The 12,101-nt window shown below is 50.4% G+C and overlaps 2 protein-coding genes across 2 annotated transcripts in view; one reads left to right on the top strand and one right to left on the bottom strand.

Moving 5' to 3' along the window:
* Window positions 1–2,719: 2,719 nt before the first annotated feature.
* On the top strand, window positions 2,720–10,112 carry LOC105561694 (homeobox protein goosecoid). The gene is made up of 3 exons (XM_012011898.1): window positions 2,720–3,628; window positions 6,119–6,408; window positions 9,872–10,112. Exons 1-3 carry the CDS (start codon window positions 3,088–3,090, stop codon window positions 10,097–10,099), a joined length of 1,059 nt encoding a protein of 352 aa, XP_011867288.1. The 5' UTR covers window positions 2,720–3,087; the 3' UTR covers window positions 10,100–10,112.
* The window catches only part of LOC105561695 (N-acetylglucosamine-6-sulfatase-like), a 36,748-nt gene continuing 34,741 nt past the window's right edge, over window positions 10,095–12,101 (bottom strand). Inside the window, exon 10 of the mRNA XM_012011899.1 lies at window positions 10,095–10,230. Within this exon, the coding sequence (XP_011867289.1) occupies window positions 10,191–10,230 (40 nt within the window). The 3' untranslated portion in view covers window positions 10,095–10,190. The remainder of the gene's footprint in view (window positions 10,231–12,101) is intronic.

The following is a 12,101-nucleotide window of genomic DNA, read 5'->3' as shown; positions in this document are numbered from 1 at the left end:
CTACAACGGTGCTATGTTATTAATACGGATGCGTTGGCCGGGATTTGAATCATTGAACAGCTGCGCCCGGATTCGCTAGAGAGGTGTGTCCGGTTCTCTCCCCCCCCCCCCCCCCCCCCCCCCCCTCTCTCTCTCTCTCTCTCTCTCTCTCTCTCTCTCTCCTCCTCCTCCTCTCGTCGCGCGCAACCGCCATAATCCAGATCTACCGACGCCTGAGTTTCCGCGTGGGGTTCATCGCGCTCGGATTGGGGCGTTTGCGCTCGCTGTTTGATCCCATAACGTCGACAAATCGATTCGATTATTTAAGATTACCGGTCGCAAATTTCTAATCTTAGCTCATACCTAAGATTACCAGATTACCGATATTCTAACGCGGGCCGCGAGCAAGGAGAACCGAGTGGGACGTATACTGGGACGATAATAACCGAATGCGTTGACGGAGGAGCATTTTGTTATAATCGTATGACGAGATTGTACGAAAATTACAGGGTTGGGGAGTAACTCGTTCCTTGTAACGAAGGTACTTTTTTTGGTAACTCTAACTTAACTTCGTTACTTTCTCTCCATCTGTACACTCAGTTACATTTTATAATAGTTACTTTATACATTTGTTAAACCTCCACAGATTGCACAGATAACGCGTTACTTTTCACAATTGGTAACTTGTAACTGTAACTAGATACTTTTATAAAGTAGCTTTTCCAACCCTGGAAAATTATAATAGCATAGAATATTATAATATATGCGACATATTTCTTTGAGGCTCTCCGCTGCATTTGAACAAAATTTAAATACTGATCCGCCTTATTTTTGCGCGGTTATGAAAAAGCAGGGCTTTTTGCGAATTAAGCTTAAGGGAAGAAAAGATGGATAACAGAGATTTGTTAGGTTGGTGCGAAAGGTCAAGCCTTGTACTGAATAAAATTAAAATGACCAAAGTTCTCTCGAAAAGAGGATTGTACATTTCTCTTCACATGGAATGAAGAAAGTGCATTGCAGCCCGCGGTGATCAACTTGCTTCAATTTTGCTGAAATTAGTTAATTTTAAAAACTGCAGAAGATTACTTGACCATGTCTGGCATACTTTAATGTTTAAACTCACAACGTTTCTACCTATTTGTTTGTGGTCCTTTTCAAGTGATAATTGCATCAGTAAATCCGTATAGTAAAATTTGCCAGACATGGTCAGGTAATCTTCTGAAGATTTTTATTACTTCTGGCGACTTATGAGATTTCCTCCAGTCATTTACTTAATTTTGTTTGGCAAGAAAATGACAATGGTTTACGTAATCGAGTAATTTCATTCTTCTCATGCGCTTCACTTTAACAGAATTTAGTTTGACTCCTGGACGTTGCTGAGATAATACGAGAGATCGCTTGAAGCGATTCGCAATGACTTTTCTCAATTTTTCAATTTTACAGCATTGGCTGTAAATTAATAAAAATGTTTTACGAAGTGTCTCACAAATTATAAGTGGAATACAAGTGGCAGAATGGTAGAACATAAGTAGAATATAAGTAGAGTACTTTGTTATTATTAAAATTAGAAACTGGAGTTGCAAACTCGTAATTTTCCCTTTTGAGAACAAAGTCAGATTTAAATGCTGCTCCTTTGCTGCGTCGCGACACGCTGCCACATAAACGGTAAACAATTAACGATTAATAACGCAAACGCTGATAAATATCTAAAGTCGCATTAGAGTTGTAAAGAATCTCTTTCGAAATGTCGCTCTAAATATATATATATTTTTTTTATAAGTGGAGATTACGCGTTGAAGGCGTTGGAGTGCTTCCCAACGCCCCGTCTACATTTGCGAAAAGCACGGACTTAAGACGGTTTGCAAAAATAAGCCGTACGATTCGATCGCGTGCTCGAGCGACGACGACAACAAGGGGGCGAGAGGTTCGGTAACCTTCGTAATATGCATCGACAAATATGTCGCTCGCTTCCGCGACGTTTTTTCACTCCCTCCCACGGCCTCTTTCTCTCTCCGTCGGAGGGTTATTTCGCGACCACCCTCTCCCGACGGAGGCGCGCGCGTTTTGCCTCGCGTGTGTCTGTTGCCGCGGCGCGGCATCCGAAAGGGGTGCGCTCCCCCCACCCCTGAGCGTCGCGACGCGATCGCACCCTCCGCGCGAGAGAACCTCGTCGCCGTCGCCGTCGTCGTCGGCCCTCTCTCTCTCTCTCTCTCTCTCTCTCCCTCGCGCCCACGTCTCGCAGCGCACGGGGCGGCGGGCGGGGGGCGGAGGGCGCGAAGGGGAGCGAGAGAGCCGCGCGGCCGGGTGGTGGAAAAGTGGACGGGGCCAGATGGGGCCACGCCCCGATCGCGGACAACGCACGCCAACCCGACGCGGCACCCGAGGGTGTCCCTCTGTCCGCCACCGACGCGGCTGGCGCGGCTCACGGGGGCCCACGGGGGTGGCTTTGTTGGCTGTGCGCGAGGAACGGAGCGGCACGGGTAGGGTAGGAAGGTAGCGCGCACCGCTGGTCCACGCGGCATCGCGGCGGCCACCGTTATGGCTAGTCCACGTATATCCTTTATCGGGGAGATGTCAGTCCGTGTCCGCGACGCACGACGCTAGGCGCCCCGCGACGGCGGCTCGACGGCCGGTCCGAAGTGCGGATAAAGTGCGGTCGGCGACGGCGAGAGCGGGGGGGGTGGAGGTCGGATTCGCGCCTTTCCCGCGACTCGTCCCGTCTTCCGTTCTCGATGACTCGCCGTCGGTGAGTCGTCCGCGAGGCTGCCGCCTCGTATCCGCACAGAGCAGGATCGCGCCAACTCGTCCCGTCCGGCCGTAGAGGAAAGAGGGAAAAAAGAAACGAAACGTAGAAAAGATAGCCCGGGTCAGCGACCCCGTCGACCCAGGTCCGCGCGCGCGGTGCTTGAATTTTCGCCGAGCAAGTCCGGGGTCTCTCCGGTTTACGATGCGAGCGGGGACGTAACGTTCGCCGGAGGAGGACGTGGACAGAACGAGGGGCGGGCCGCCGCGCTCATCCTTGGTCTTCGCGCCTCGAGCCTGTGGAAGACTCGTCCGCCGCGATCATACATTTGCACCCCCGCGAGTTGATATCCCGCGTTACGTAACATGGTAGAGAGCATTTATGCGAGCGACTCGCCGAGATCACGCTCGCCCATGACGGAGCCGTCGAGTCCGCTGCACTCGGATGGTCCCGGTATATCCGGCTACGGCCACAGCTACCTGTACAGCTACTCGCCGGACGCGCAGAATCACATATCGGCGGTGACCAGGCGCAACAATCAGAACGAGACGGCCGCCGATGCCGCGCACGAGCGCACGTTCGCCAGGAGCCCGATCGGCACGGAGGAGACGATGCCGCGGCACCGCCACGGCGCCCGCGAACCTCTCGTCCCCTCGCGACCCGCCACCGGCACCTCCGCCTCCACCATGTCGTCCCCCACCTCGCTCTTCACCATCGACAGCATCCTGGCGCCGAGGCCGATCGGCAACGTAGTCGCGCCTACGAGCACCACCACCGTCGCCACGTCCATCATCCAGACGCCGGAGACGATCGAGTCGGCCACCGCCGGTCGCACCACCGCCGCGGCGATGCACCCGCTGCAGCAGCAGCTGCACCACTTGGCGTTCACCTCGGCGGATTTTCTCGGTGGGTACCACGCCGCCCCCCCCTGAACTTTGCCGTGACTCTTCTCTCCCGAAGGTCCCTCGAAGGGACCTCCAAAGTCGCCCTAATCCCTGAGACTTCTCCCACGGACGCCTCTTACACTTTGAGCTTCAACTTTCGCCATTCGGGCTCTCTTATGCATGAAATTATAATTAACGTTACTCCATTGAAGTCTCTCTGGAATCCGACGAGCGCGTCTTCCACCGTTTGTAATCGTGTCCCAAACAGAACCCGCGACTTGGCGTAATCCTCGACGAATTGAGTTCGTATTGTTGGATTACGCTAAACTCCTACGTGTCGCGAGTCGACACTATAAATGGAGTCGCATCGTGAAACCGATATTAGGAATAATAACACGCTCGGGCAAACGAGGCATTCGGGATCGCTCGTGTTGTACAATTACGCGAGGTCGAACGATTAATTGATGCGCCCCGCTGGAAATGTTAATTGCATTTATTCGATTACATTACAGTTTTATCATGCGACATCGAGGCAATATACCGTTCTTTGCAATCTTTTTCGCAATACGGATGAGAATGTCGATAATGTTCAGAATGCCGGCCATCAATTTCGCAGCGTTTATGGAAAATCGAGTGCCCGGCGACAGAGCACCGATCTCTCGCGTTCTTTTACATTCCGTAAATAAATTGGTGGATCGTTTTCCTGGAAGCGATGTATGAAATTGAAAAAAAAATCATTGTCTATTAACTCCGAAGCGAGAGAGAGAAAAATTTGGCGAGTTGTAAAGCGTTAAACGCGTTTCGAGGCGATTATTCGACCCTATTTCGCGTCCACGGCACGTGAAATTTTGTTCGTTTCACGTGGATGTGATTATATACATTTTTCAACCATACCTCTGTTCACTCTGGGAAAAAAGAGACAGCAACCCATTTTGGGGCCCACAATTAGTAATCGAGTTATTTGGATTGTCCGTAACTCCACTGTGGGAAAAATTTTGGCCGTGTATTTTTGTATTTAAGCGACTTAACATTTCGGTTAGTGCCTCTTAAGTGAAAATTATCTTTGCTTTACTGAATGTCGGCAGGACTAATTGAGAGAATTGATTAGTATTACTTAAAAATCTCGGATATAGATAGAATAGCTAATTGCGAGTTTTTGTCACGCGGGGTAAAATTCGTAAAAGATTAGAGTTACGAACAATCCAAATAATTCGATTACTAATTGTGGGTTGCGAACTGTCTTTTTTGTCCCAGAGCGCGCGTAGAATTTTCAAGCGCGCGCGACAGTGACTATTTGCTCCACGAGCATTTCGAACGCTCGCGCGTCAAGTTTTACTGCCATTAATGGACTCTGCAGCATCGCAGTGTTCACTTGAAATTAGTATGCCAGTCAGCGTCTTCAGTTTTCGACTCGGTATCGCCAGCGAATAAACAATTGTTAAAGTCACGGAGCCTCGGTCTCCGTTTTTCCTCTTCCGTCGCCCGCGACCGCCTATTTCTCGCGGGCTACGCACTTTATCCCGTCTTATTCGCCTCTACGGAGAAAAGAATCTAATTCGTTCGCATTTCACCAATTTTCGGTGGATCGGTAAACGTATTTCGCCCAACAGAGAGACGTTTAACACTTTACAATGCAAAAATGTAAGACCCGGCGCGAAATCCTAAGAGAGCCGGTGCGAAACACGCCAAAATTTCTTTCATGCCCGCAGGGGGCTTTAGGTATTTTTCCCTCAAGGAAACTTGCGCTCCCGCGCACTGGGGATACGCGAGATGAAATCCGCAATCCGTTTCGATCATGCATGAACGATCTAGCTCCTTCCGCAATCCCGCTAGAAGACGGTGAACGTGAAAAGGAGGCATGCAAACGCGAAGAATGGGCGCGAGGGAGAAAGAGACAGAGAGACAGAGAGAGAGAGAGAGAGCCGCGCCGCGGGTAAAAGCAAGAAATTTTTACCGTCCCCGCATTTTCGTACGCAACGTCGCGTTTAAGCAGCTTTCTTCGAGATTTTAAAGTAAAACGTCCCCCGGGACGGGGGCGCCGGGCGACCTCTTTATCCCGAGCGGCGTGAATGGGGTCCGCGAATTCGTGGTATCGCATTCGTTTCCGAACCGCAGCGAGCGGCTCCTCGGCCTCCCCGGTTGATTCCCGACCCGGGAGACACGTTGGAAATCGCCGATCGCCGATCGCGCGAGTTATCAGGCCCTCGCGAAAGGAAGTAATCCTTTTGTCAATCGGCCGGCGATTTGGTGCCCGAATTACCGCGATTGTTACAATTATCGCGCTCGTCGCACAATCGATCCCAGGGCTCCCCTAAATGTTATAATCGCGGCCGCGAGAATGGACGTTTGAATCTTTAATGCGGCGCAAAGTTCAAATGGCGTTCGCGGCCGCGCGCGGATAATCTTTATTGTCATTTCTCGGAGGCGCGCGACACCCGAGGACGCAGCCGGAGTTTACTAATGACGCAGCTCTGTCGTCCCTCTGTCATTTCTTCTTTTCTTTTCATTTCAGCCGCGGCATATCCAGGACTGTATCCCGGGGGATACGTGGCGGCGATGGCCGCCGCCGGCGTTTCCCTGCACGGACAGCCGGCCTTCTATCACACCGGCCATCCCTACCAGATAAATCCCAACAATCCGGGAATGGGCCCGATGGCGAAGAGGAAGCGTCGCCATCGAACGATCTTCACGGAGGAGCAGCTGGAACAGTTGGAGGCCACCTTCGACAAGACGCATTATCCTGACGTGCTCCTGCGGGAACAGCTGGCCCTCCAGGTCGACCTCAAGGAGGAGAGGATCGAGGTCAGTTGAATTTTTCGTTCCGTCATACCGAGGGGGCGGGTCTCCCGTTTGACTTTTCTATCCGGACGAATCCTTCGACGAAGAATCGATCGCGCGATTCGTATTGACGAGCCCTTCTTCTTCCTCGAGAATTCAGCTTGAAGCTTTGAGCATTTGGTTTTACTTCATCTTCGGCGGGCTGCTAACCTTGCCGAAGAAGACGTTATTTGGGGGGCTACACACCCCTAACGGGGTACGTGTGGCGGAGTATTCTCGGTGGTTGCCACTTCTCTTCGGAAAACTCCGAAAAAACCAGCTGTGTCCGTGGACCTGAACTCTGACCTTTTCGTTCATTTATTTACTAAGCAGCGTACATTTCTCTGCGCCACGCTCGCCACCCACATTAATGATAATCATCGGTACTCACCGTTGATCATTTCAACAACTAAATTTCGAGTTGAGAAAATCTAAGTACACTCGCCCTGAAGCGAGAGTCGCGTCCGATCGTTAAAATCACAGCCGCGGGCGCGTCGATCGCGATCGGCCGTGTCGCGAAACGTCGATTATCGGTGCGATAACCCCTGGTCCACAGTCTTGCCTTAAGTAAGCCTTAAGCCGTAAGAAATGAGTCAATCGCAGGTGAGAGTGACGGGAATAAACGTCTGTGGTTGGTTAATTTCTTAAGGCTTACAGCTCACTTAAAGCAAGATTGTGGAGCAGGGACGAGGGAAAGAGTAGCGTGGAAAAGGGCGCGTGTTGACAATTACGGGCGGTCAACTTTCGAAAAACGAGAGAGAGAGAGACCGGCTACCGGGTTCCGAGCGACCGGCGGCGAAGCTGCACCGCGCGGCGACGGGCTTGAGCCGATGACAAATTACTTTCTCGAGCCGTGAACGGAATATTGGATTTCGGATCGACAAACATTGACCGTCCGGATGGCCCGGGTCCGCACGCACAATTTGTAATGTAATGTCGGCAAACTACGCGCCGCAGCCGCCGCAGCCGCCGCCGCCACCGCCGCTGTTTCTGAGTGGGATGGAACGGCCTGTGTTTGTCGTCCTAATGCATAAAAGCCCATAATATTTTAACGCGGTCATTAAAATTTACCGCGGTGGGTATTTATCGGGGCCTCGGTCGACTTGAGCTAACAAGTTGCATGCTAGATTAAAAGCTTTAGCGATAATGTGTTTACTTCAATTATACATACGCTCGCGCGCTCTCGTTCGCGCGCGCGCGCACGCACGCACACGCGTGTCGGATTCAGCGCGTGTGCACGCGTCCGTGCAATTTATAATCTCTAAAGTGGTGTACTCTCCGCAGACAAGAGAGAGGGAGAACGCGCGTTTTCCGCGTCGCGTTAATTTCGTATAAATTTACCTTTCAATAACCTCATTGTGTCGCCGATCGAGCGTTATTTTTCCAGTAATTAACGATCTAGCTTCTCAATCTGGCGGCAAGCGATATTGTGATTTCTGTGATTTTTTACACGGCATCGTGGCTGAAAGCGGGATCCTTTTATGCGGACCGTTTTGTGCGCTTCAACGCGTTTATTTTGATTCTGCAGAGAGCAATTTTTTTTTCAACTCGACGATTTATCAAATCGTCATTGGTGATTTCGCATTATTAAAGCATGTAAAGCTGACTTGACGAATAAACTGTCTAATAGGCTTAAGCCTCGTAGACGATTGGTCGAAAAGTGAAGTCGTAATTGAAGTCGATCGGAACCTGATCAATGTCAGCTGACGTTATCTCGACGGTCTCGACAACACTCGGAATCGCGAGGACGGAGTCGCGTAAAATTCGTCCGCGACGCCCGACGAAATCCCAGGCCGACGACGGACTCCGTCGAGCAATCGGGGACTCCGAGAATCATTGACACTCGCGTGGGACCACCCGCGTCGCGTCGGCTTCGCCAAAGAAAGGTTCCCCGAGTCTCGAGAGTTGTTTAAAGACGGGAACAACATATACCTGCGTGTCTGGTACCCGGGGCCGCCACTCTCGGAGCGAGAGTCCACGGTGTTTGCACAGAATTAGTAGAATAGCGACTCTTGGTGCGCCCGGATGAGGGGGGAGGGGAGCACCGCGAGAGGACAAAGAAAGAGCTAGAAACAGGTCGGCCCGGGGGGGGAGGAAGGGTAGAGGACGGGGGGTGAGAAACCTAAGGCGCTGTTTTGTGTGCCTCCAAGATCACGTCGACTCGTCGTTGGATCCGTGGAGGATCGACGCGATTAAACAACAGCTCGGAAATTATCGGCGCTCCCACACTTTGCTCGAGGGGGGGAAAAGAGAGCCCGGCGTACAGCGCTGATTGATCAATTAGCGCACATACGACAACTATAGTTATTAAAACTCCCGTCGATGATGCGCCCCGTGATCCCGCGCGAAGCGCGTCGCTCGATCGTCACGGATTTAATTTCGCATCTCGCGCCAAGTTAACGGGATCCACCGTCCTCGATCCGAGAGAGAGAGAGAGCTCTTCAAAGTGAACGAGGGTTAAGCTATTACAATGGCTAATGCAGCAAAACGAACGAGCGAGCAGGGGTTGAATATTGATTGTCGGTTTTCATTCGGATTGATTCAGACAGGCGTGAGGGACAAATGGGTGTACGCCGGGGATTCGTTTCATGTCTCTCACGCGTCTTTTCTTACTTCGTTAGGTGATTTCTCGCGGCGCGCGTGTTGACACGTCTCGCGCGATGACGATGTCGAAATTGTACATTTCTCAATTACACGCGCACCTCTCGACGTTGGTCCCCGGAAGCGAACGACCGCTTCGATACATTTAATTGCATGGTAAATAGAAATCGATGACATCACGTCTTCACTTTTGGAGAAAGAGTGTAATTATATTTAACATTCATTTCTAGATATAGACACCTCTTACAATTTCTTCCGCGACTGTAAAAACAGACGACAGCTTTATTCGTTATTAGTTTCACTCATTAACGATCCGTCGTTCGATTGGTGCGACAGGTTTGTTATATCTATCAAATAAAGTTGAAATAAATTTTCAGCGAAGCAAATTTACCGCCACGGGCTTCAGTGCGCGCTTTTTTTTTATCTGGAGAGAAATTTTTCAATCCTCTTTTTATAAAGAATTCTAGTTTTATTTAATACAAAGCTCGATGGAAAAAGGAACCTTTTACGCCGATCTGACACATTTAACCGCGGGCGAGATAAATTCTGTTTAATCCTTCATTTGGTAATGTTGCTTTCAAATAACTTGATCTTTCTATCTGTACACTCCCTGCAATGCTCTTGCTCAAATTATAATCACATTTTAAACAACCTGGTTCGTTCGATATTTCATTTCTCGCGCGTCTTTTCTAATTTAGAGACAAAGTTTAGGGATTATTCGAGTTTTCCAAGTGAGAAAATATTTGTTACACTTTTTTTTTTAATATCCTGACCTCAGTTCCGCCAAGTGGACGATTAGTTTACACGAGTCCCTCTGAACCGTCGCGTTGAATTGTCCTCGTTCCAGGTATGGTTCAAGAATCGTCGCGCTAAGTGGCGGAAGCAGAAGCGGGAGGAACAGGACCGCATCCGGAAGCTGCAGCTGGAGCAGCGCCAGCGCACCGACGACGGCGGCGCCGCGACGACGGTGCTGGTGGGTGACCGCCTGGGCCTGAGCAGGCAGCAGCAACAGCAGCAGCAGCATCAGCAGAAGCTCGAGCAGGACACGGACAGCTCCGACCTCGAGGTAGCGTAGTGCGGCCGTGGTGACGACGAGACGCGCGGGTCTTGCTCATCGGTAAATCGAGGAGGTCGAGATTGGAGGACGGCCCGGTACTCTCGCGCTCTTATCGATAAGGTGCACGGGCGTGTACATACGTGACTGCGCTGTAAATACCATTGTAAATATGACTAACGATCAATGTGTACAATACCAAAATAAATTATTGCATCGAAGCACGAGGTGCGGTGTGTCTGGTCCCCTTGCGCGTTACCGCGCATCCGTGAGAGGCGTGTCTTCGTGTTCATTAGAGAAATGAATCTTGTGGCTTGTGACAGTATCTTTGTACACGCGAGGTACGTATATTATAGCATTGCGTGCGCAGATCCCGGCCAAATATTCGGACATCGCGATATTAACCGAGCGAATCTTCTTTCGTCTCGACTCTAATTTTCTCCTGGAGGACTAATTATACAAAATTAATTTGCGAAATTAATTTCGCCCGCCTACCTACGCAGCTACTTCGTCGGTACTTTGGGTTAAACGTTTATTTCTCGATTTGCAATCTAATTATAGGTCGAGTAAGATCGAGTTGAGTTTATTTTGCATCATCAATCTCGAATCCTTCGCGATTGATTTTTATTCGTCCTGAAGCCCGTGTCAAACTACGGATTGAGATTGAGATTAGATTAAGATTTGACCAATCGAGGTAAAGTTCACCAAAGTTTAGCCGACTTTCGCTCTAATTGGCCAAATTTCAACCTAATCTCAATCTCAATCCGTAGTCTGACACGGGCGTCAGTTCGATCCGGTAGAGAGCGGCATCGAGTTTCCCCAATGCGATACCTTTATTGAAGATTCCCCGATTTACATACAAGTGCGCAGCGAGGTGTCCATTTAAATCGCGAGAAATTTAAATCCCACGACACTCTTTCTCTACTATCGCTTATTTTTATTGCTGGAGCGCAACCCGGTTTTACAACAATATTTTCTTATTGAAATCGCTTCGCTGTTGTGGAAAATACATTCTCGTTTATATAAACGTTTACGCGGAGCTTCGATATTCCACCACGCATAAATATTAAAGCCCATCGATCGTTTAGGAATTTTGAAACGGTCGCATTTCGAACTTTCCGCTGAGCGGTTTTCCGGATACAGGATAAGAGAGCTCGGGGGTGAGGGGGGGTCAACTGTACCGGAATAATTGCTCCAATATGAATAATACTCTATTATTAACTATTACAAATTTTGTTTGAAACGATATGTAAAAGAAATTTGATTTTAACTCTTTATTTTTTCACATTTATAGCTTGTTCTAATCGAATCGATCACCGTCTACTTTTTATCCTTTTCTTCTTTCGCTTGCCGAACGCAAACCTCGGCAGTTTTCCCGGCGTTTTCCCGACGAATCTCTCTAAATGATGCCTTCGCTCGCGCGTCTTCGCTGGAAATCCGAGCGCCGCGTCCATTTCAACGATCCTGAGGATCTCGATGGGATTCAGGCTGAATCGGCTGCGTTCGGACGAGCCGATGGTCAACACGAGCACCGTGACGAATTTACGGAAGGACGTGGCTCTCAGCAGATACGCGGCGCCGTGGCCGTATCGGAAGAGCGGCGGGCCGAACGAGTTGACGTCGCACATGTAGTACGCCCCGCAGAACTTGAAGAGGCCAAGACAGGCGCTCTCGCACGTCAGTGCGGCGAAGTGATAGCTCGAGAAGACTCGCTCCAACGTTCTCCACAGGCACTCGCTCGACTCGGCGTACAGTGTGCCGCGTACGGCCGGCAGCATCCGAGTCTCGAACAGAATCGCGCCGATCTCGAAGCGATCGGAGAGATACTTGCACGAGCGACTCGCGCCAGCGTCGGCCTCGTGCCTGCTACGCGTGTAATAACGATCGCCGCACGTGACGATCGTGTCGAGGATATTCGGGCTCCAGTATTCCGGCGCCGTGATCCTGGTCATGCCGGCGCACACCACGTAGCAGGCGTACGCCTGCATACCGCGGTTTGCCTCGTCGAACATATCGTCCGTAA

This window comes from Vollenhovia emeryi, unplaced genomic scaffold, assembly GCF_000949405.1.
Source record: "Vollenhovia emeryi isolate VEMERY1.0 unplaced genomic scaffold, V.emery_V1.0 DF939203.1, whole genome shotgun sequence".
Lineage (NCBI taxonomy): Eukaryota > Metazoa > Arthropoda > Insecta > Hymenoptera > Formicidae > Vollenhovia > Vollenhovia emeryi.
This window is presented reverse-complemented; position numbering and strand designations above follow the sequence as displayed.